This window comes from Patagioenas fasciata, chromosome 5 (genome assembly GCF_037038585.1).
Source record: "Patagioenas fasciata isolate bPatFas1 chromosome 5, bPatFas1.hap1, whole genome shotgun sequence".
NCBI classification, from domain to species: Eukaryota; Metazoa; Chordata; class Aves; order Columbiformes; family Columbidae; genus Patagioenas; species Patagioenas fasciata.
In genome coordinates, this window is record NC_092524.1 from 15,194,009 (window position 1) to 15,220,626 (window position 26,618).

The window sequence follows — 26,618 nt, forward strand, 5'->3', positions numbered from 1 at the left end:
CCTTTATTGTCACTTTACATTAATTGATAAGCCAAGAACTTGATTTCCATGCTTGCGAGAATATTAGAAGGACCACCTCTGCATTACCATTTTTATCACTGCATCTCTAGAACAGCATAACAAAACCAACCTGCACCAATCAAGGAAAATTCAACAATGCCATTTCTCAAAGGACACCAATCAACACCAACTTTGTAAAAGACACCAATTCATGACAAAGAATAAAACATATTGTGCTACTTGCTTACCAAGTGAGAAATCGAACATCACTTCAACTTAAGAATGAGGATAATTTAATTAATTGGTCCAGAAGGTCCTCACAAACCCCTCAGGAAAAGACAAGCCAGGCTCTCTCTCTCTTCCAATGGCGGTCTCTCCTTATGAAGAATCACTAGATGAACAGATCTAACAGCATTAACCAAACATCCAAGGAAAGCAACACACACTAACTGAAAAATAACCCAAGTACTAGTCTGACCCGTCTGGAGCATACAGATATCAACAAACTTGCCCTTCTAGTGATATCACAAGAGAGAAAGTTCAGTGAGTAAAGGGCTGGAGTAGAGTATGTAATACCTAGGTTCTCTTCTCAGCTTTCCAGCTGACTTTTTGTCACACCTGAAATAATGTAATTTCTCTATTTCCACTCCTATCCCCTGCTTGTTCTCATTATGAGGTGTAAGTATTGCAAAGTAAGATGTACCTTTTACTCTGAATTTTGCCAGGACCCACAGCTGTTTCTGGGGCACAGTCAGGAGTTTCAAGGCAAGCTGGCAAATCAAAGCACAAGGAACAGAGTTTACTGAAATTTTGTTTTTCACAGAACCACTTCTATTGAACATATCCTTGGATTATCTAAAAGTTATTGAGTTTGGAAAATTAGAGAGACTTGTTTATATATACCTCCACCCCTAACAACTCAAGTGTTTTTTTTAAACAACTTATTGGATCAGTTACTACATATACATTCTCAAATTCTGAGCAGTAAAATCCAGTTAGGAAAGTGCAGTTTATTGTTTCTGTCCCACAAAAATACAAACCCCTTGCCTTGACCATCCAAAATAACGAACTTAACCACAAATATTTACAGTACCCAGTCAAACAACTAAGTACACAGAAGCCACACACGCAGCACAGAGATGATGTATATGCAACCCTAACAGATTATTTCTTTTAACACCCTTTAAAGTTTCAACTACAGCTTTACTTACTTTACTCTGACTATTTTCCCTGAGAAGGCAAAAAATACAAAAACAGCTGTCATTTTTGATAAACCAAAAGGTTCTGTTTTCAATATTACTGTATCTGTATGTTAAGGTAATAATTATGCTTATACACTAACCTAACAGTAATATAAGAATCAATCAATTAATTATCATCATAGCAGATATCTTAGAATTATCTTACAGGTAGATACTTAATATTTTGCAACAAATGGTGAAAAAATGAAAAAATAAGCACATATTGGAAAAAGTAGCTATCTTTCAAACACTTAAACATGACACATTACCGCAACTGAAACAAGTAGCAACAAACTCGACTGCAAAGGGTCACGAGAATGAGCGTATTAATGATGGCATTCCCTGAAGAAAAGAATCGCACACAAGTTGTATGTATACCAACCTGTATTGCAAGGGACAAAGGTACACACTGGAACTATGGGCCACAGTAGGATCGGGATAAACACAGCAGGTACCGGTTGTCACAAGTCCATGGGTTATTTTCATTCCCTGACACAACTTGCCCCTACATCTACCATCAACATTTGTGTGACAGTAAAACTGAGAAGGGAATTAAACCCAAGAAAACACATATCCAAAAGTGACAGTATAACACAGACATTTTTTTAATTTCTTAACTGAAATTTCATATCTCCCTCCACAGAAAACTCTAATCTAGCATAGTTTGCTTTAATTAGAGGAAGGATATAATGAAAACATGGCTCCATGTGAACAGTGCTGCATATCCAAAATGACTATAGCCCTTCCTTCCATCCAGGTAAGCAAGGAATGTTCAGCACCGCACAAGGACTTCTCATTTGTTTACTGCTGCAGCAAATCTTTGCTGCAACGTGAATGACATGCTGAACATACCACAAACAGAAAAACGATAGCTATTAAACCAAAAATATGAAACAGACTGGAAAAGCATTTTGACAAGGAGGAAACATTAAACCAAGTCTTTGTAGCATTTGCTAAATACAGACGCTCATCATATTTCAGGCCATTTGTATTTAATTGTCCTTTCATCTGAAGAGCGGTGGATGTGAATGCACATCAGGCAGCAGATGAGTCAGATGTGCTGAAGAGGTCCAATCAAGGACGTCCCACAGCACAGGAGCACTGCATGCATAATGTCTTGCACAACTGACTTTGGCTACAGCCTGAAGTTTCTTTTCATTGCCTCATCCTATTCTACGGTGGTTATGCACCACAGCACAGAGAAGAAAATAATAAATAGACCTGCAGTCACATAATCCAAAAAGTTTAAACACATGAGACTTCAGGAAACACACATTCTTTTAAAGATGCCAGAAGGACATATTCAGATTCAGAATGATCTAAAACTCAGGCTTTTGTTCTTCCGTTGTTTCAGTTGAAAGAAAACAAAAAAAGTGCTCAATTCTCAAGGTCAATGCTTCCTAATTAATTTATCAGATCAAACTCACAATGGAGTAGGTCACTCACAACTCTGCAAAAATCAGGTTTTGGAGTGCTAGACAGACACAGACATTCTAGCAATTTTAGCACAAAGAACGGAGGATCCTTGGTGGAGAAGGCAGGTAAGCCATGGGCATGGGGACGAAGAGCAGCACAGGAGGTTAAATCCACTGGGCTGCCCTTGAGGTAAACTGCTGTGCCTTTTATACTGCCCTCTAATCCTTGGATTAGTTTGTCCATTTTGGTTTTAACAATATTAACTGAAGTGCAGAGGCAACCAGCAGACCACAACTCTGCCAAAAATTCAGTGGAATCATTAAAAGTGATTTATAAAAGTAGACCGTGAATAAAAATCATTAGTTGTAACTCTCAACAGTTAAACTAGCTCTCTGCATTAAACACACAAATCGGAATTGTTAATTCAAGGTACACGTGGAAAAGAACTCATCTTCTCTGTATTCCTTTTAACTCAGTTCTTAACTCAGACCTTGTCTCCACATGACAACAAATAGAGAATAGGACAGCTTGTGTGTAGACAAAAACAAGCTCACACTCTACACAGCCTACATACTGCAATTTAATGCATTTTTGAGTATAAATTCTAGCTCTGGCATTATTTCATAATCTTGAAGTGAAGCAATTTAGGCTCTTATTATCTACTTTTTCCTTCCTTTTCTCATCAACACAGCTCCTCTTAGGGTACAAATGATGCTAGCTCTTGATCACACTCTTCTTAAATCATCTTCACGCTGTTAGTTCTGCAAAGAGTGACGCCTGCTCCAGAACGCTACCATTGCTAATCACTCAAATCAGGTCTCTCATAGGTCTATAACAAGGAACAGTGCTGAGGGCAGCAGAATGAAGATGAGATTGTTTTTCTTGTCCTTTCAAGGATTATATCTGAATGCATCCCTTTCCCTCACCTTCATGGATCACTTGTACTGCAAGCATAAGTTCCCCTGTGCAAAATCTATGGCTGCTTTGGCTTCGTATTCCAAAAAAAAACTACAGAACTACATATTCAAGGCATTGGCCAAAGCACAAATGAAAAGCAGCATTCGACAGATTCAACAATGGCACTCTCTATACATCACCTAGTGACAAAAGCAGGGACACACATCTCAAAATGGGTAAGAAAGCTGTTTCAGACTCAGTGGACTAAGTACTGACTAAACAAATTATTCAATACTGCAGCATCCTGGACGCTGAAGCTCCACTTCACTTCTCCTCACAGAACACTGATGATGGGAACAGGCAGTGGTTGACCCTTCTAACCAAAATCTCACCACGGCAGACTACCAGGAGGTGGAGATGCAGCATGTACACTGCAGCTGAGGCTGTCAACCTGTACTTGCCCCTTGCATTTTGACTGCCAGCTACCACACAGGGAGATACAAACCTTTCAACTGGTTATCTGCCCAGATGGGACCTGCACGTTGCCTGCCGAAAGGCCAATTGCCATATGCTGCCTCTCAGCCACTAAGAAGCCGAGAAAATGGTTTGCAGGCAGTACAGATTGCATTTTGGGTCAGACTACAGCAAACAACTTAAGTCTTCTTTTTGATCACCTTTATGCTTGAGGACAAATCTTTTTGCATCAACTTCGTTATATGAAAAGAAAGCCTCCAATGTACTCAAGGATGTCATAAGGTACAGAAATATTCTATGGCTGTGGTATTATTATTTGTCAGCTAGAGAAAGGCCATTGGATAAACTGTCACAGAGGGCTTCCCACCTCATCTGCTAGGCTGTATTGCAGGTGCAGCTATCTCCTGCATACACTGATATCCGAGAGAACTTTGCGTCTTCTGCTATTGGTAACTCTGCTTCCATCAAGTAAAAAAAAAAAAAAAAAATCAGTTCCTGAATGCAAAAGCCTTTAAAGACATTTGAAATAATTTAATCATATTAACTTCTGAGCTTACAGGAAGAGCACCAACTGCTTGTGCTGTCACATTTGAAAAGGTTCTATTAGGAAATTGTTCTGATTATTTTAATACACACACACAAAAAAAAACACCCTAGGAAAAATGTGGTTATTTTCTTCTTTACCTGAGATGCTCCATTTAGGCAAGGCACTGAAACAGGGATGTTACACAACAGCTCCAAGTGTTGTTCAGACGCTGTGCATGCCTCCTGCCCATCAGGAACCATTGCATGCCTTCCAAGTTGGCCATAGTCCGCTCTCCCCCAGGTGAATACCTTGCCAGTTTCTAAACACAAAACACATTTCACAATTACTTATTCACTGGGTTCCCAAAACATCTGGATACCAATTCAAAACTAGAACAACTCTTCTAAATGTATCTTGTTTAAAGCTTCAAAACCTAGTGAAAACTTACTTCCCGAAGCAGAAAAAAAAATATTAAAATGAGTTAAAGATGTATTATGATGTACTTCTATGTATTTGACCAAACTTCATGAATTTGCTTTCTATCAGAATAACATCTGTAGGGTAGCCTGAGCTACAAATAAAACCATCTCAGTAAAGCTGCATAACCCAGACTTTCCATATACAATATATACATTGGGGCTACACAAAGGATGTATTTTTAACTTAACAGAAGCACACACAAAACAGCTTATTCTGAAACTTTGAAGGTTCTTCTCTATTCCCAGTCTTTGCCATGGAGACATCCACCACAGGTCCTGTATATAAGATATATAAGTTTTCTGATATAAGTTGCCTTCTGTTACAGCTTCTGTTAGCAGAATAACAGCCCTCAGGACAGCTACCAGATAGTCAGGAATGCCACCTCAGGCATCATTGAGCATTAGAAGTGCACAAGTTTGTTTTTATAGGAATCACACGTTGGCCAAGGAAAGATAACTTTAAATGAAATCAGCACTATATGGATCACCCTTCACTCCATGTATTATACCAGGTTCACTGCTGCAGGACTGATACACAGAAGTCTATACTCCAGTATGGATAACATCCAACAAGAACAAAAAAACACCACTGCCACTAAACACAATCATATTAAGTGATCACTTTATTCTCCTAATGAAGTAACTAGATCTCTGCAGGTAAGTCATGAAAAGCTGTCCCTTCTGGGCTTCCAATTAAAAAAAGTTACATAGTCATAGTATCAATATAAAAAGTATGTTCTTAGCTTGGTTTTGACTAGAAGCAGCAACCTGCATTCCAGCCCAGAAGGAAGCCTGCAATGACCTTGACTTACGTGCACGCTTCAGCCAAGCCTGAAACTCCTCTCCAGAATTGAACTCAAGTCATCAAATCATAAGCCAAATGATGCGGATTTGAGGAAAATACGATCAAGTCAAGCAAGTCAGCTTGAACACAATCCCCCTGTCAGTCAGTACAGACATATCCCACAGAGATGTCAGGACAATGAGGGTTTTCTTAACACACACCTTCGGAAAACTAAAAACCTCCCTTTTCCTTTGGATGTTGTTACAATGTCTTGAAGGGGACACAGGCGGGCACTGCTGGTTTTTGGCATTTGTGATGATAATGTATCCCATCAATAAACTGGAAACCTCTGAGTATTTAAACAGTGAAGAGGTATATGCATTTTCCTTGGAAATCCGATAACAGTGGTATCTTTTACTCCAATTTTTGCAACATTTTTTCAGATGCATTCTTTCAGTTTACTAATAATGCTTCCCCAGAAATAATTAAGTGAGTAAATCAGTTGTCTTTTTCTCTCAAGGGCACAAAGATTTCCTTTGGAGCTTCCCGTTAGTTCAGGGAAAAGTTCAAACCAGTCACATACTACGTTCAATACAACTGAAGTCTTTCAGTATAGTAGTTTCATTTTTTTATGTTAAAGCATTAAAACAAGTTTCATTAAGAGGACTACGAGCATACCTTACAGAGATTAGGAAAGCAGTTTGCAGTTTAAAAAACATGTTTGTTTTGGAGGTAATATATTTACTTCACAATTCGTATCGATCTCTGCTAAAAACATCCGCAGCTACAAAAATGTTGCAAGAAATCTCCTACACCAGTGTGTTACACAGCAAATATAAATGTACACTAACCTTTTGGTTTTTACATCAGACCAGGCTGCTGCAACTATCCAGAACCCTGTGAGTGGGCTGGAAAAGGACAGGCAGGCTTCTCTACTGTGTATCAACTACAGGAACTGAAGCTGAGTTTTATAAAATTGAAAGCCTGAAAGAATTTCTGTAACATCTAGTCATACCATTAATCTACCACAGGCTCTCAGGCACTACCCATACGTTGCTGTATTGATGCCAAGGACCATAGTTTAACTAAAGCATTTCAACTCTCAGAAGCCAGAGGCACCCAGTGCCACAGGCAAAAACGTCAGCAACCCACAAGGCCTCTGAAAAGGCAAGTAGTGTATTTGGTAGCACAGACCCAGATCCTAATACACAACCTATAGTGCTACCCACTACGCAGGGGCAGCAGAGATTCCTCTCAAGTCTGACTTTTGGGGAAAACAAAAAATTCTTTCCCCAACCAAACCTGGTGCTCTGTCTGAATCCAAACATGAACAAGAAACACCAGCCACTCATTTAACAAAAATGATCCTTTGCATCATCACATCAGGGGACTGCTCCTCGTCTCAAGCCTTGTCTGCTGCTGGTGTCGGGACTCAGGTGAAGGCAATCTGTAATCCTAACACACACCCGACCAGTTACTCACCAACAAAATAGTTTTCCTGCCCTGCTGATGACCAGCAGAAATCCGGGAGCAGCTGACACAATCACGCTGATGACAAGTTGCAAGAGCAAGTTCTGGGCAAAGCAAACAATCCTATTCCTCTCCGCCAAGGGCCTGTGAAAGGTGGAGAAAAGTGCAGTGGTCTGCAGCTTCCCTGACTGCAGGATCAGAGCAAAACATCCTGATCCTCTGGTCTGAAGTCAAACTCAACTGCAAATGTAACTTCCCTTATGAATTAAGGGCTATGGGGTCCATCATCCACCTCAAGCTGCTGTCTCCATGCTTAACTGTTTCAACTTTTCAGAAACCATCCCTGTATTCAACAGCATTCATTTGGCTAACTACAGTTGCCATCAGCTGCTTATTGTGTCTTTAGCAATGACTGGAAAAAGTCCCTCTTCCCACTACCTGGTGTCTTTTCCACGTGCCAGGGTCTACACAGGTTTGGTCTGTTTTTTTCTGCTACACTGTGGATGTTGTTGTTCTTCAGGTTCACTCTGCACTTCTGATATCGGATCAATTTTTGAGGCCCTACAGTGAAATTTCAACAGTAACACCAAGTTGAAATGGAGGTACTAGAATAGGAAACAGTATGGTCCCAGTGGTTTTATGCAGCTTTACAGAGGCTTTGAAGTATGCTCATCTCTGTTACCGCAAATTAATTCAGTAAATTCTGTGGAACTGAAGAATGCAAGCATATTTGAATGATTAAAAACCAGACAGCAATAATGCTTACCTACAACAGAACATTTTCCATCCAGAGTCTATTTTTTTCACTGGACAAGCAAGCACAGAATTACTTACACATGCAAAACTAAACAGAGACTTTAGAAGAACATAAACTGTTTCTGTTTACAAACACAAATAATTGTTAATAAGTTTTTCCTTTTTGCCACTATAAGGGAAACAAGCTTCAGGTGGTTATTGGTAGGCAAACATGGAGAACATCCATCAAAAAATTATACACAGACTAAATTTTTGCTTTTAGAAAGACCTTGATTGCCCAAACATTAGGTAAGCTACCAGTCCCTTCTCAGTGCTCATCAACTCAGTTCTCATTTCTAATCAGCAGAAATTTACTCCCCAGACTTGCTCCTGTTTGGCGAGTGCTCCCCTTCACATGTGCAGCCTCCTGCTAATGGTCAGTCATTCCTAATTTTCAGTCAAACACATCTGCCTAGGAATCTTCTTAACAAAAAAAACAAACAAATCTGTCTTTTCTGTGAGAGAGCCTAACAAAAGCTGATTTAGAAATGTCTTTTCTATGAAATACTGATTATATTTTCAGAAAAAAAAAAAATGAAAAACAAAACAAAAAAATCTGTCTCAAGTAGAAATTTCATGCTGAGGCAAACACCAGTGCATGGAAAATTCCAACCAAAAAGGTTAAAGTCTCATCAAAATCCTAAGCAAAAGAAAGCACTGAGTTATGACAGAAAGCATTAAGCAATTATAATGAGAGGTATTGCTACTGTGCTGCTTATAATACAGATGGTATTTTTAAGTGTTCTAAGAATATTTGAGAAAAAGACAGTCATAAAGACTAAGGAGGCAGCAGGATGAATTACTTAAGAATGAAGGGTGATATAATAAGGAGTGTTGGTCTAATATTAGAATAGAACAGATTTTAATTAGAAGTCAAAAAAACATACACAGTGATGAGTCACCTGGACAAAGTACACCAACCATGGAAGTGGCTGAGGCATCAGAAGATGAAATATTACATACCAGACTTTATGGAGTAAGAGGGCACAAGAGGCAGGAGTTATTTCTACAACTTGTGTGAAAGAAAGAAGCAGACAATGTTGGAAAGCTTTTGCAATTCTTCTAAGACACTAACAATGCTCCGTATGACCTTGATCTTGCCATGTGCTGAGCATGGAGGCTCCAATTCCAAAACACGCTTCAACTCCTCAACTGTAAGTATCCACACTGTCACAGATTACTTCACTGCCACTGTTCTTTTTCCAGTAGGCAAATGCTACATCAAATAAAGGCCAAAGGGTTCAATACCAGCTAGAGTTAAGGAATAATAGACGTAATTCATGCATCCTGTGTCATTCCAGTGTACTGCTTGAATGAAACAGTACAGGAGTTCAGAGAGCTAGAAGAAAAGGGCAGAAGTCAGAAGATTTTTAAGAAAATCTTCCCAACACAGCCCTTTAAGCAAAGAGCACATACAGCAGTATGCACATCATTTGAGATTCAGCATGGTCACACAGATCTAGTTTCCTCGTGCTCTTTGAACTGTAAACACAGCAGTCTGCATCAGTATACATACAGCAGCAAATCATCTGAAACACATGCTCACGTCCCTTGCAGAATACGGATGAAGGTATGTGCATATTCAAGTGCTTGCAGCACTACACTGGGCACTCTGCTATCTGAAAAGCTCCTCTGCATTTTCTTCACATCATCCTCCTGTCTTTATGTTATCATAAAGCACAGACAGTTGAGAATGGCCTCAAAATTACAAGTTCACAACCTTCAGGGTATTGCAAATCCAGCAATGTTGCATAAAACACTTCTAGTTGCTTCTTGCCTGATACTATAGATCTCACTGTGCTGCTTTATGGAGCATGTTATTTTTCCCTTTTAGCACTTTCTTGATCAATCTGGTCACCCACATAAGTATTTGGAGATAATGAGCAGGTTGGTTTCTCAGTAAAACACAACAGACAAATAGGAACATTAAAGTTTACTTATTTATACTAGATTCAGAGTCATCTTTATATCAATTTTCCTGTTTTAAGATAATATCATGATTGCACTAGCTTTATCTCCTTGAAGTCTCTATTTGGTATCCAGGCAAGCTTTGAACTATCCTTTCATAAATCCTAGATGAAAGAGTTCATCTAGGCTATCTCAATTCATGGTTGCATTAACAATTACTTTTCAAATGAAGTCTTGATATTCACACGGAATGCTTAATCTCATTCAGACTTGAAACAGGAAGTTCTATATTAAATTCCTAATGCTTGCTTTCACATGAAAATTCACAGGAACAGGTATTAAAAACTGAAATTTAGAGGTTGCCTTTACCTCCTCCCTGCCCTACAACAGGCAAACCAACACACCTCTCCCACAACTACAAATCTCTGCTGTCCCTCAGAACAATCATTAACGTCCTTCAACCATTCCGAGAAACTTTCTCATCTACCTTAGGAAAAACCTCTGTGCAGGGCAACCTCACAGATGAACATTCATCTGTGCATTCCTAGTTCCTTCGCGGCTGAAGACAGCTTTAATTCAGCAGCTGGAAACCAGGCATCACTGCCACAACTGCAGACTAACACCTTTACCTGTGCATGGTTTCAGTACAAAGCAGGGTCATGTGCTCTGACAAAGGTTTAAATGGTCCCTTCATCCTCTTAGGCAGGAGTTCAGTGAACCAGAGCTACCTAAATCTTAACTCATCTTCTTTCTATAACTTCCTTACAGACTTCTGTATCTTTATATAACAGCACATGATACTGATTTTTTTTCCATATTAATTTATAATAGCTATTAAAAATGTATCACTAAAACACAAACCTTTGCATAGTATTGAGGTCATGCCTCTTCAGGAAAATAAAGAGCAAAAGCATTTCAAGGATGTTGGCAATAGAAGAGTACAGATCATTTTAATTGCCACTTTTAGCCTTCTTCGGTCACAGGCTGCAATACACATCTAGTAAAGAATAGTCCACAGAGCACCTACCCTACATGTTGCAGTTCACAAGGGTTTCCAAGTACCCCATAAATAGGTTCAAACCTTCAACAAAAGGCTACAAGTACCACAGGAAGAGGCCCATAAGGGCATCGCCAGTCCCCCTTCCATAGCTATGGATTTGTCAGTTAAAGCTCCTGTACTCTTTAAGTGCACCAACAATTTCTGCCATTCTGAGCTACATCAGATTTCCCCAAATGTGGTGACCAATTTAACCATGAGCATATAGCCAAGACAAACCACCGAGACACCTAAGGGACTTCACATCAGTAGAATCAGTGGCTCATGCATGATTCAGCAAACAACTGTGACCCATTCCTATTGCTCAAAAAAAAAAAAAAAAAAAAAAGAGGAAATTTAAGAAATCAACCTAGAAAACAATTATGCATCATGGAAGAAAATTCATTCAACCAGGAGGAACTGTATTGCATGGCATTAATGTAAATAGATACAACATAAGGGAACATCATCCAGTCTCCCTCCAAAGCCTCCTGCAGATATCAAAACATAAAACATCCAATGACTTGTATGATAATGCAATGTAAACAAAAATACTCAGCTAGGCAGGTAGAGCTATGAGAATGTGGGAGACTCTCCAAGAGAAGATACTGGGCCTGTGACATCCATTTAAGACAGACTAAAAGGTTCAAAGCATAGACTGAGAATTCCTTAGGCAACAGTTTACACCAAGACAGCTCAAGAAACTTTGGACCCGAATGGTTGTTTTCAGCCCTAGGCCACCAGCCTTCATTGTGCTTGAACTATTTCTGACAGAGAAAGTAAACCAAGCCAAGGAATTGATCTGGTGGAAAAACAGCCCTGGGAAACGGAAGTTGGGCAACAGCAAGTATCACTAAAGGCAGCGCTGTATGAAGTCAATGTAATATTCCGTATGATAGACTAGAGACCACTTGCAGTTTCACATGACATGCTACGTTTATCATGCACTTTACCAACAGATCCACCTGTCAACACCATTCGACTGCTAAACAGCTTTGACTTTCATTAAAAACCAGTGTAAGCTTTTCCTTTTTTGCTTCCATAGTTATACCAAGTTACATCTCAAGATGGGCAACATCAAGCTAATGGTATTATTCACATACTCAATAGTGACTTGCTTCGCTGCTTTGAAAGATTGTAAAAAAAAACTCAAACTTTTGAGTATGGCAAATTCCAAGACTCTCCAGAAACCTTGGAAGTCCTGCCTCTGGTTTTGCGTTTTACATGGGATAAAGGCTGTTTTGCTTTCAGAGGAAAGACTGGAAACATGAAATAACACATGAAGCTCTGAATAAACTGAAAGAAAAATTAAAATGTAAGTAGTAAAATGCTTGTAAAGTTGTGTTCATACTGCTGATATCAAACAAATACATGATCTTGAAGCCTCAAAATGAAAATGCGGTCATCGAGTCCATGCAATCACAAAACAAAGCTGGGGAAGGGGAAGCCGGGGCACGAGATGTACCTATCACACTTTGCATTCATCTTGCAAAAGGAGAAATTTCTCCTCTCATTTCTCTCCACTCATGATTAGAGTCATGACTGCCTCACCAGCTGTGCCTCTGGCTCATTTTAAATTCAAACTACGATACATATCTCACTTTTAGACTTTTAATAGCAATGCCTTAAAATGCAGATTGCTGACTAAATTTAGTTACATGATTAAAACCAAATCTAACTCATCTCTACCCAGCAAACAGAACTGCTGCATTCAAGGTTCAATAGAGGACTTAACTCTTCATCTAAAAACAAGGTCCTAACAAAAAAGAAGAAAAAAAAAGAAAATCAAAGCACAATTCAGTGCTGTCTTTAAAAAAGCAGGATGCATAAAACATTAACCAGCTATGGAAAACTATCTGCAAATGCATCATAGTATACCATAGGGTTTTTGTTCTGTACTTCTCCAAATAAATTCTGCACTATGCTACTACAGCAGTATGAGTCATACACTTTTACTGACATTCTATATTTATATCTCCATGCCCTTCTGCACTGTTATATGCTTGCCTCCATATAGGCCTCCCCAACCTGGAATTTCCTTTCTTCTGCAGTTCCACATCTCTTCCCCTAACACTGCCCAGAAAACTGAATAGATATTTCTTTCTAAGCACTTACTCAATTCTTTGTGAACATCATTTTGAAGAAACAACACCGTTGAACTACTATAACACAAAGCATATGTTTTTATTTGTTCATAATTATTTTCTTTTGTGTTATTTCCTTCCCCCTTCTCTGTAAATGGATTGCTCAGGCACTTATCCTCTCCGAGGCAAGGTCCGGGTCTTATTCCATTAGACTTAACACAGCACAGTGCTAACAGAAAAATCTTATTCAGAAATTACAAATTACAATATATCCATGTTTTCTAGGTCATTTTATGAAAAACATTACCTGTAGCTTCAATCTTGCAAACACTTGTGAATCTGTCTAATTTGAAGAAAGCAAGTGATCCTGCTACTCTCAATAACCCACAGCCATCTGAGCCCACCTAGGAAAGAACAGGCATCTGCCTACAAGAGATAAATAAAGGTAATCAAGTTCCTAGGGTTAATATTTGCCTTGTCAAAAGACTCGAGGGCATGCTGTGGAAAGATGGACACAGAAATATTACAAGAAATGCTGTGGAATGGCAGTCTGAAAAAGAACTGGGCTCTCTTGCTGTTGTCCACAAGATGCATTCCCAAGAACAAATATTCACAGACCATTTGCACAGAAACTTCCCTAGACCTAGATAACAAGCCTCAGACATACATGATTCTGAATAGTAAAAATCTAATATTCACAAAGAAATAGGAAGCATTATAAAAATAGAGTATTAGGTGACCAGTCCTGGGACTTGCTAAGTGGCTTTAACATTCTCAGCAGTTTCAGGAGCAGCTGAGTTCTACATCCAATGGAGTTGAACCCTAACTGTGTGCTGCTCTTAAGAGATCAAGTACAGAAACAAAATGGGATCACAAAACCAACAATGGCAACTCCAAACCCTCTCAGGAGATCACCCCGCTTGTTCAGAGTCAGAACCATTAGAACAGCAACTACAACTGACTAAGACAGAGTGGGCTGTTCACCTCAAATAATGAGCAGCTGTAACTGCAGCGTTCTCACTGACAGGAGGAACAATACAGTCTAAAAGAGGATGGAAAGGAAAATTCATCCCCTTTGAAGTCAAGAGATGAACAGTGAGCAATAAGGTGATGTATTCTGTCAGGAATATTATCCCCATTTTTCCCTACCCTCAAGAGAGAATTAAAGAATACAGGGCGGGGGGGGGGGGGGGGGGGGCAAGGGAGGAGGAAGGAAAAAAAAATTTAAAAAATCACAATATTCCACCTCAAACTATGTACGGGCAAGAAGCTTAACACCAACGAGACTGCAGGGAGAGGGGACAAAGGTGCAAATAGTTGCATAATGGTGAAAGTATCTAAATGACAGTTATGTTCTGAAAAAATTCCATCATCTACAACAGCATGCTATCAGCTAGGAGAGGTCCCTTTGACTCCTGCCTTCTGTTTCCAGCTCAGACTTCTAACTCATTAGAATTCACATATTAAGAGATTAACTGTGAGATGGTTTTAGTATTTCAAAGCTACAAGACACAGAGCATGTGGCAGAAGTTTAGGTCTGGAAGTTAAAACATTTAGACACATTTTAGAAATGTTACTACCTATGTAAATACAATGCAAGTCCCCACTGTAATCTGAAATTCCCTGTGAAGAGGGTATTATACTAATGAAACATACCTCTGATGTTTACTAAAGGAAGCAACAGGTGTCCACAACCACCTCCATATAGCTATAGTGTCTGTATATGCTTGCAGTGCCAGCACATCTACATTTCAGGATTATTTAACTATGTATATGAACAGGGTCATAATGTAAGTATTGATGTGCTATGCTGCCTGTTAATAAGAGGGGTTTTGGCTTGAAAGTGATAGAAGGGAAAAATAAGAAGAGAACTTTTCTCCTTAGGAATAAAAAAGGAACAACAATGAAGATAAGAACAAAAGGCTCCTGGCTTTTCACAGCCTTCTTTTCCCTGACATTAAAAAGGATGTTGATTGAAAGAAGCAGTACCCTCCCATTCATTCTTCACAGAATACAGTGAGATAGGACAGCTTGCAAAGGTACCATGAGTTTTCTCCTGCTCTAAAGCAGGTGGCCAGGTGGAGAGGAGTCATCACTCTGCTCTGAAGCAAAAAGCTTAAAAATCAGACACTGAAAAAACATTTTACCTGTCAAGTTTGTGTCTACAGAGGATCTGTTCACTGCAGAGATTTGAATCCCAAGGGCATAGGACGACCTGATTTTGATGAACACTGCTCCAACACAGCTCTGGTGGATTGAACTTTAAATAACTACCCTAGATTTTTAAATTTGATACATCAGCAGTTTGTTAGGTTTCAACTATCAGCTTCTGCCTTTGTGCATGCCCATGGCGTTTTGAGTTTGTTTGGTCGGGTTTTTTTGTTTTTGTTTTTCTTCTTTTTAATCTCTAGCAAAGTGAGCAAGCAAGAGGAGACAAGCACAAGAGGATTTAACACCCTCCTTTGCACTGTGTGACTTGTCAGGATGATTCTTCAAACCAGATGAACTTCTAGAAATCCACGCTGCCGCCCTTATATTGTCTCCATAGCCTGACCTTCTCTTCTGGCCGTTTTATTGTCCATTTTCTTTTAAATGAACTGCTTCAGCTCTAGTCAGCTGTGTCGCTAGCAGACACAAGCCTGAAAGAAAACATTTGTGTACAAGCAAATTCCTACAAAACAACTACTGGCTGTTGTAAGGTCCAAAACTTAAGATGAGAAACACCAAACTGCTTTTGGGTTTGCTTATCATTTTTTGGGGGGAAAGGACAAGCAGGAAGACATAGTCTTAAAGGAGTTGCTGCATATATATATATATATATAGTGGGCAGCTTTGTAAAGGAAAGGTTTTAGGAACTGTAGAAAAATAGTATTTCCTATAGTCATGACAAAAGGATCTTAGCAAAACCGACAAAACACTGTCCCTAAAAGATCTTTGTCTTCACAATGTTTTGTATAATTTTTCTTTTAACTAATGACACTGAGTACAAGTGAGAATTAGTTCCATAAGGAAACCCCACCCCTCCTAGGGTTTCTATTCTGCATGAATCAGATAATACTTTCTTATTGTCCAGGTCTTTGTCTCAAAAAAGGAAACATAACTACTGCGATTACTTTATTCTCATTACATTCTATGTTCCTCATAACACTGGACAGAGAAGAAAGCAGACCTGAACCAAACAAGCTCTTAAATCCAGCAGAACATTCCCAGAACCTGAAGTGCATCCTAAGGGACAGAGATAAATGCAATTCCTCTTTATCTGCAGATCTCAATCTCAGCTATTTATGGTACACACAGAATATATGTACCTACACTGAGAGACAGTCCTTGCCCTGAAGTTCAAATAAGAACTACAAAAAAAAGAGGGAGTTGCACCTGAGTTTCAACTAGCACGCCACAAACTTGTCTTGAAATAGCTCCTCCTCTGCTACACAAAAGAAGACTTAAAGAACAAGTGTGCAAAAAAGCTTGCAAACTCCCCTTTAAAATTTTCCTTGGGGTAGGAATGTTTTGTTTGCTCTTCAGTGTCACTGAGACTGAGCCTCACTCACCACCAAGAGGTGTCTGCTCAGCTGCCACAGGCCAGTGCTGGGTCCTCCAGAGCTGCTCCTCTTCACCAGATTTCAGGTTTGTTGGTTTGACACTCTCTAGCATTTGGTTGCAAACTTCTCAATGTAGCAGGTCAATCTTGCTACGTGGTGTTGGTGCCCTGACAGTCTGTGCTTCTACGTGTACAATTATTAAAAAATGATTATCCAAAATATACTGCCAAAATGAAAACTTACCTGGAGATAAACATCAACATAACTCAAAGTTAAACAAAACCAATACACATTCCTACTACATAGTCGGAATTAATCATAAGGTTTGGATTTCAACAATATTTATAAGTAAAGCAATATTTTTCATGTGCTGTAATTAAAAAATCATTAATCTTTTATTTAATGAAATCAAGCCATAAAGCAGCACAGGGGAAAAAAAAAAAAAAAAAAAACAGAAAGAAAACCGGTTTTGCTTAAGGAACACAACAAATGTTAAAGGATATGAGCTGCTAACCACACTTCTGTATGCACTAGACTCAAGTGCTAAAACATAGATGTCAGTTATGGTATTTTCAGAGCACTCAAAAATCCCACTAATTCAGCTGAATGCTTACAATCATAAAAACATTAAACCCATACCTACCGGAAAATACCCCATTGCACATCCTTTGTTGAGACAGAGATACAACTGCATGTTACAATAGCACAGAGTCATTCCTGGCACTGACATATGGACAATGTAACAAGTACATATGGCAAAACAAAATTTTTCATCACAGACTTGTGCTAGGGTGTTTTATGGCTCCTCACAACTGGAATAACTTCAAGAATAAAACCCACCAGCCTAGCTACCAAATAAAACAAATAGATACACTCTCCTGGCAGATCCCATTATACTTCCCAAGCATCAAAGGAGTAAAAGCCCTACAAGACTACAAATCTGGAACACAAAATCCACAGATGTTGATATATCTCCTGTACCCTGTAGTATCTTACCTCAAATTCACTATTTGAAAAGTACCTCAAGGTAACCACAACAAGAACAAGACAGACAGGTTTTGCGTTGTTTTCTTTTTTTTCTTCATGTTTTTTTGTTTCTTAAGAAAAAAGTCCTGAAAGGTATTCTTTTTCGGAAGTGTTCAACTGTCACTAAGCTCTTTAAAAGCACATTATCTATGTTCAAATAGTAAGATTCATTAGTGAGCATTAAGACTGAATAATTAATTACTAAATGGGAAATGTCATTTAAAGGTTATGAAAACAAGTATTCAGCAGCACAGATCGTGTACACATAGGCAGCTTCTTTCAAAAGCGGAGCTTAGTAATGCTTAGCTTAGTAAATGCTTAGCTGTAAATGCAGTTACTTGAAAATGCAATAGTCATTTCTCTTGTACACGTGTTCAAAGATCAACAAAACTAAGAGGGCAGAGTAAATATACGTTGTGTTTGGCAATCAGTTGCCATAGAAATTACTTCAGCTACTAAGTAATGATTGGTTTCAGCTTCCAGCTTTTTATTCTATGCAAAGTGAGGGCAAAGCACTTCTACCTTACTAAGTATTTGAACTGTTTGTCTGAGAACATGCATGTCCACTTTGCATAACTGCAGAATTTCTGAAGTGCAAATTCTCACTGTTTATCTGCTTCACATCAATTTTTTATACTACTAAGGGCTTTGAGTAGCCAAAAATTCAACCAATCCCATCGCCATTCCACTACATGCAACTATGTCATGTTGTGGGAGTCGGTCCAAAGATGGAGCAGTATTTGCCTGAACATCGCCATCAAGAACTTAGAGAACTGAAGCTGAGACCGAAAGAACAGATGGACAATGACTTGGAGAGAGGCCCGAGAAGAAGCATTGTGTTGAACTGTTTATCCGATACGGGGTGGCTCCTGCTAATAATGGCTGTTGTGTGGACTTTGCCTGCTTCTCCAGCCAAACCAGCCCCCACCTCCTGAAAGCTATTGTTATGAGCGTCTCTTCGAACCAGAAACAATAGCTGCCGTCCAGAAGAACGTGTTCTCACCTGCTGCCTCAGTTACACGTGTTCCTCACATGTTCCCTCAAACAATGGCCAACGAAAAGGAGCATGCTCAGAAGCTCGCCAAAGGTCCTGAGGTCACCCAATGGACCAGAGAAAGACCCCCAAATGCTGGACACGTAAGCGTTGGCAAAAGAAAGCGTGACTCTTTCAAGCCTGTGCAGTATAAGCCTGGGTTGCAAAATCAAGGCAGAGACTGGCCTAAAACAATGGGATCAAGGGGGGGTGAAGAAGCATAAAAGGTGACTCCAGAATGGACACCACTGAAGATCTTCCCACCAGAGGATCCCGAACCATGACGGAGGACCGGCCGGACTCCACGGGACCCAGCGACCAGAGGAACGCTTCTGGAACTGGACTGGTGATAAACGCAATCTCATTTCTCATCTTCACCTTTACTTTTCCCCATTTCTTTCACCTTTCTCTTTCTTACTCTCTCTCTCTCTGTTGTGTGCCGCTTTATGGGCAAATTAATAAAGTAACACGGCTTGATTGAATCATAACCCCTTGGCATTTTGGTTGCCTCAATTTTGCGCTCTGAGATCAAGTTAAAAGAACCATCACGGGTCCATCACCAACCAGACAGTGACACATGTGATATAACATTCAAAATTAAATTGTCTTTTTTTTTTGCCCCCATCCACCCCAGATCTCTCAGCTGGAAGGGTATGTAGGGAGGAACCCCCTTACCCAGTCTTCAAGTTCATGGTTTTTGCTGAATATCAGCCTGATAAAGAAGCATCACTGTGGATGGCTGCTGGGACCCACAACACACAGGAGCCTAGACGTCGAATTAAAAGCTGCAAGGCAGAAAGGAGTTGAGTCAAGTTATACAGTCTCTGGTCCAGTCTGTCAGAGCAGCAACCAAATAACAGTGGTTTTGTGTGTTATTCCACATTTGTATCCTTCTCTAGTAACGCCTATGAAGGTGGAACTTGGAGGCAGCTTATGACAGAAGTTAACAGAGCTGTGAATTTTCTCTTGCCTTTACCTTTGCTTCTTTTCATCTTCAAAACAGTTGAATGGACAGAAATGCTAATACAATATGAATGAAGTGATTTCAGTATGATTCAGGAGAATTGGTTTAACATTTAAAAAAAAAAAAAAAACACAAACACCAAAAAAGCTTACCAAAAGATAGTGCCAACAGCTCCAGCTACAAGTACGCAGAAGAATCAGAAAGACATGACACTTATGGTCAAACAATTTTCCTTTGAAGAGCAAGAGTATCAGCTTTGTATCCTGGTTACACAATCACTGTGAAAGTGGAGATGTTTCCAAGACAATCATCATCATCCCAACTGCAACATTATAATTTGCTTTAAGAGAAAAAGAATAAGAGAAAGTAAAACCCCAAGAAATGGCTCAGTCAAAAAGCTGCCCTTCTCAGCCCGCCAAAACTATAACTCTTCTTGCAAATTGGCTCTCCTGGTATAGAATATTGAAAACAGCACAAATACCACACTTACATTGTTTCTGTACACAAGCACCATAAGAAGGTATTATTTCATAATAAAAAGGAACCTACAGCTGCTGAGAGTCCAGGTGAAAGCCTTTCAGCAGAAACACAACCCAGATATGGCCCACACATCACAACCAGGAAGAGATTTTTTTGTTTTCCAATAGGAACGGTAGCAAATACAGACAAGAGCCACTGTCACACCAGTGATTACCTTTTTGTGATCAGCTAAGCCTGTCTGCAAATGCTTAGGGATCAGCGGTTTCCCTTTTAGCTTTTGCATTCTTTCATAAATTCAACTTAATTTACAGTTCTCAGCCTGTTGTTCTTGGTATCCTTCACTGCTTAGTACCATCCATGTGCTGTCAGTGAGGTCCCATTAAAACTCTCTTCCCTATAATCTTAGGCATACTTTCTAATGTATCTGACCTTGTTTATTACATTTGCTAATATATGGCTAGCCATAAACTGCAGCAATCCAGCCACAGAAACCAAAGAAAATAAACTAAAACAGAAGGGAAAGAAAAAAAAAAAAGAGTAATGAATCCCTTACCTCACACGCTAATGACCTGAACAAAATCTATACCACATCCGCATTTTTAAGGTTCATTTTTCTGAAAGCTTTTTAAAGATCGAAGTTCCTTCAAGTTAGAACAGCCACTCACATTACTTAAGTTCACAACAATCACTATTTCCAACAGCAAAAGAGAAGCTATGACACCAAAAAAAAAAAAAAAAGGAAAGAAATTCAATATAATATAGTCCCTCTTCCCACATACATGGTCTAAGTTAGAAATGCCCCAGAGTATAATGTTGAATGATGGCTGAGTCATTCTCCAAGCTCCTCCAGTCATGGAGTACTTACTAAAATACATCTGAACAGGACTAAGCAAGCAGGAAAGGAAGTCATGGCCAGGAAAACCTGGTTGAACCAGCCTTGTGCGCTGCATCTTCCTCTCCTGCTGTGGGAGAGGCATTTTGTAGGCAGGCACACACATAAGATGAGCAGAAAAGATCTGCAAAAATTGTCATTGCTGTTTTCCTCCTGTTTTACAATTCTTGCTGAAAACTCAGCATTTATCAAGAGCTAAATTTAACAAAAAATCCATTTAAATTCTACTCTTCACAGACCATCTGAATCTCCATTTTCCAATATACTCACAGCATAGCCTACAGGGGAGATTTCAAATAAATATTGAGATAAGTTTCTTTGCCCTTAATGCCAATCACTGAAATATTTATTTTACAATGAATAGCTTTAACCAAAAATAGTGATAGTTTAGCATCTTCCCAAGACCTCTCTCTTCACATACAAAAGATATAACACGGTATGGCACATGCAACTATTTACTGCTAGTTACTAAGAACAAGGAGAGGCAAAAGAGGGACAGTGACTAAAGCAACAGCACAATTACTCAAAAGATGTTGTTAGCAAGCTTCTGTGAAAAATCTTTGCCCGTTCATGAACAATTCTGAACACTTGATACTCACCTTTCAGAATGTGCCTTCAGTTCACATTGAACTTACCCTCCTCCTCGGTAACCAAACTATAGAAAGAATTTCTTCAAGACTTTAACCAAAGTCATGTAGGAGTAACTCCCAGCAGGGAGCAGCAGAGATAGGAGTGTAGAACAACAAAGCAATAGACAGGCACACACACTTTCTAACTTTGTACGTTTAAAAATAAAGTCAAGGAATGATGCCAGCCCATGAAGCCAAAGAAAACTACAATCCCTTCTAGCTATTTACAGCTATCTAAAACTCAAATCCATACAATTTTAAAAATAAAATCCAGGATGCTTTAATGGTCAGTGAGCTAAAAAATTGTTAGCTTGGTAACAAAAGTTGATACTGTAAAGAAAAAAACAGACTGTATAAGCCAGAGCCAGCCCACAGGTTTTGTTTATTCAGTTCTTGCTAAAGGAATAACAAAATACATAAGAAACATGTTTGTGTTGTAAGACAGAACTAAACACGAAGTGCTGACACACAGAGTAGGATGTAAAAGGCTTCTGTTGTGCTGGTGAGCCATAGCTGCTGGAGACAAAATCTGCTGTGCCTCAAGAGAGCACACACAGAAGATCTACCACTTACTGAGATCCACCTTCTGGCAGAAAATCTTCCCTGACATGCAGTGGCAATTTGGCAGCCTAAAGAACAATCTTCTACAGCAGCCCTGGGAAGATCTCAACCCCTATCTTCCCCAAAGATAAGGTGTTGTAGGATTTGGCTGCTTAAGTGGCATAAATAAACTGTCTGTAAATTTCAGTTCCTTACCATTTGAGGAAAGAATTCCCATCAAAACCCAGGGATCAGGTAACAACACTACAAACTTTGTAAGTTGCTGAAGAATAGGGCTCTTCAGATCACTAGCTCAGGTCTTCTGGGTTTCCTTGGTTTTTCCTCTCACATATATTCTACTTCAGTTAATTCTTAATTTAGTCTACGTGACTGACCGTAGCCCTGATCCCATGAACAAAATAAGGTCCAAACCAAGCAAATCAAGGACATCTACTCACATGAAAACACACCTAACTTCAACCTCCATAGTACAAAGAAAGTACTAACACTTGCCCCAGGCTGGGATATCTGCTCAACCTCAGCCCAACTGCCAAGGCAAAGAAAGCACAGCATATTCTACCGGGTCCTGCAATTAAAATAAAGATGTTTAATCTAGGTAGCCCAATAGCACAAGATGGCAGAGGAGACAAAGGATCTTACTGTACCTTGCAAGAAGGTTAAATGTCGATAGATATGAGGAAAGGAGGGTGTTGGAGCCCAGCTCCAGAATTGCACGTTTCCGAAGTTGATAATTGCAAAAGTCTTCCCTTCTATGAAAGGTTCCTTCCTGAGGACTGGCTGAATATGTATACAGTGGGCCTCACAGAACTCTCAAAGTTGCAGCTACTTAGATACAAACTGGGCCACACTTGAACAAAAAGTAGGAAAAATGATGCCAGGAATAGGAAAATGGAGATTCCATAAGTCACTAAAGCTTTTCATTCTTGACCATTTTTCCCAAGCATCTGTAAAAGACTGATGACATGGAATTTCCCCAACTCGGGGTGGAAGGAAGGGGTAAATCAAGGTTTGTTCCTATCAGCAAACAGTAAAGAGGATTCAAACCAATTGTTCCTGTAGGCAAAGCAGACTTGCTGACCAAATTGCAACAAACTAATCTCATTGGTGCAGAATTCTGGATTACTGAAAGAAACGGCTGAAGACCACGAGAGGAATCTGAACATCTGTCTTTGCAGCTCTCGAAAGGGAAGGATTAACCTAAGGAGGAGCTCCTTCTAATGAGGACATTCCCTCCCGAAACAGGAAGGGCTGCCCAAACTATAGTGCTTCAGAAAAAACAAAAATGTCTTTGCAGCAATTCATTAGCTTTACTGTGTCTGCCTCAAAGTTTTTGCATTAATGGGATGATTCATAACCGAAAAGGAAGTTTATGCCAAAACAAAAGATTCTTTTCATATAAATTACTTAACAAATACCAACTCTCCACATTTATATATTCACAGAAAATAAATAGTAAATTTTGGTACATAACAGACCTTCCCACCTGGGTCCTGTAAGCACTCCTAAAAAGCCCTAGAACAAATACAAGAAGTGTCACAAGGGCTTAATGCTGGCAACATTTTCCTGTCAGATTCCATTTGTGATCTCAATTCAGCCTTCACCTTGTCTTGTTCACTTCACCATTTTTCTTTTTTGTCTTAAGATGGAGTCTCAGCATTGGAACAAACTATCAACAACAGAAGCAAACCTTCCATTCTCTGCAAGTATCTTAGCAGAGCTGCCAGATCTGCTTGGACCCAAATCAAAAAAATACTGGCCCACCAACCCCAATGTAAGTGCAAACCAGGCAACTATAGCACACAAATTCGGCCACTGGTCCTGCAGCCCAGCATCTTTAAAAAAAAGAAAAAAAAAAAGAAGAGGAAAAAAAATACTACCATCAGGTGAATGTCTTCTAGACGTTACTTTTCTGTTAAACAAAAATTATGTGGCTTAACACTGGGGCATACAGGTGGAATTCAACAGTATACTTTGGAAAACCTCATATGATCTCTCCTGTGGCAGCTACTTCTGCTTTAAAATCTACGCATCTTCAATAGACATTCTTCATTGCTTTCTCTTATAGTGCACAACTACAGTATTTGTTATGACAGCAAGGAATGTAACATGAAGGCTCTGAAGCATAAGATCCCACTGCTCCATAACATGGAGGTACAGCACTGTAAGGAGGACGTGAGAGCAACCATGCACCATAAAACCATAGAACCAACACCACAGGAAAGCAAATGCATTTACCAGATTTCAGTTACAGTTTACTTAGCCAGAGACAGATTGGACAAAGGCTTTTAACTCTTAAACACTCATTTTGCAGGTTCTGCTTCAAACAGGTTCAGGGATTCCTATCAATTTGCAGGTTTTGATTTAGCTTATTTCTACAATTTTATCTGTTTTTCCAACACTCAGCATCCTGCCAAATGAAATACAGCTACCTCACATTATAAAGAATGTCAGAGCCTCCAGTTTCAAACCATTTGACTGTCAGCTATATAGCAGCTAAAAACAGGAGAGTCCCCATAAGATAGATGCCTTACGGTATCACAGACAAGCACAAAACAAAACAAAGTTTTCAGCACTTGCTATCCTAGGGAGCTGCTGAAAAACTCAAAGCAGAGGAACTATGCTTTCCAGTATGAGGAAGGCTGCCAAGTCTTGATTCAAAAGAAAACTGGAAAGGACCTCTAGTGGGCTGAAACTGCAGCGCTTGGGTGCCAGAGAGCGATGTCCTTGGCCTTCACCTCCCCGCGGTGACATCACATCTACTGCATCACCCACCAGTGCAGCTGGAGCTTCACCCAGTGACTGGCATCGGAATAAGAACACAGAGCAATAAGGCTCTTTTTCAGACCAGATGATTGGAAATATTCCCCAGTCTGCCCTCAGTGTTTGGAGGGACACATTTTCATTCACTTCAAAAAAAGAAACATGAGACGGGTTTTGTTTTACCATGTCACTAACATGTCAGACCACTTCAGAGTGGTTTTATGTGGCTAAAATGACATGACATTCAAAGACACACAAGTTCAGATGCAGATTTGGAATGAGGATTCAGAACCCTATTCAGACTACGTCAAGCCATTTTGTTCCTCCAAGACTTTTTAGCTGTAGGCAGTTTTTCACAGGCAGCAGAAATATCATTTTAACTGCATTTTTAAGGTAACTCCTTCTGGGTGAAAGAGCTTGGAATTCTTTATTTGAGCTCAAACAAGGCATAATTTCATGTGACGGTACGTGAAAAACAGATTAGTGAATGTATTCAGAATACTTAGATAATAAAACAGGCCAGATTAAGAAAGCTTATTTATTAGGCATCCCAGTTAAAAAGAAAATAACTTGTTTTGAATTGAAGTTGATGATTCACCTCCAAGTCTTTAAAAGACTTCTCTTGCTGTATTTAGGTTTGCCTTCAAGTCAGATTGGTTCTATCCTTTCCCAAAGTAGCCTAATTTACATCTTCAGTATTACAGTCCACAACTTAGCTCTCTTTTAAATGATCTAAGTAATAACCTCTTTTTCAGCCATTACCCTCAACGGGTTTGTATCAACTTGAGAAGGAGCACAAATTAAAGTTGACATTGTTGAGCACAGTGATGCAAGACAGCTGCTCATTATCATTCAAAAACATCACCTGTACTGCAGCAGTGCTCCTTGTGCCATCAAGCAGAGTGCTGGAAGGGACACAACCATTTCACAGAGTGGTTGCCTGAGGAGAATAATACTTGCCCGTGGAGTCTGAGGCCAGAAGAATGCATCTGCTCTGTCCTTCACACAAAGCATAACAGTAACACCCTGTCATAACTGCAAAACGTGCCTCAAAGTCACTCAGGACAAAAGCATTCATGCAGAAAACAACTAATGCAAAGACACTAACAAGTTCATATCTTATCAGAGACCTGATCAAAAACCAACCAGGGTCTCTCAGCCTAAATATTTTGGATCAACCACTATCAACTAGGACCACCACTAATAGCAGATTAATATAACTTATTTTGAAGAAATACTGCAAAAGTGCTGCAAAGCCTAATTGTTTGCCTGTCTTCTGTAGGAATCAGTAAGCAAGGCAGAAAAAGCAGCAGCTGTCTATCCTGAAGGATTTTTTGAGTTATTTTACAGTAAGATTGTGTACAACAAAAAGAGTTCAAAAGACACCTCATGGATTAAAAAGAATAAAGAATCGGACCTGATGCGGATCAGCTAAGCATCGGGATAAAAGACACACCGTCCTATGAAAACGTCCTTAATTCAAGCAGTTCATTTCTCAGGAATTAACTTCTTGAATCTGAACTGATCTATGACAGAAATAACAGCAAATAAAAAGAGAGTTGACCAAACTCTAAAGAGAAATTACAAGAAACAGGACTTTTAACTGGGTTGCTGAATGACG

General features: G+C 39.5%; 1 protein-coding gene across 6 annotated transcripts in view; it reads right to left on the reverse strand.

Moving 5' to 3' along the window:
* Positions 1–26,618, reverse strand: part of SERGEF (secretion regulating guanine nucleotide exchange factor) — a 156,583-nt gene that overhangs the window by 116,240 nt on the left and 13,725 nt on the right. For 5 of the 6 annotated variants that reach the window (XR_011739297.1, XR_011739298.1, XM_071808974.1 and 2 more), the window contains exon 9: positions 4,713–4,873. The exons of the other annotated variant lie outside the window; for it this stretch is intronic. Coding sequence is in view for 3 of the 5 variants with exons in the window: in XM_071808974.1 (XP_071665075.1) it covers positions 4,713–4,873 (161 nt within the window). In the remaining 2 variants the exon portion in view is untranslated. The remainder of the gene's footprint in view (positions 1–4,712; positions 4,874–26,618) is intronic. 6 annotated transcript variants of the gene reach the window in all.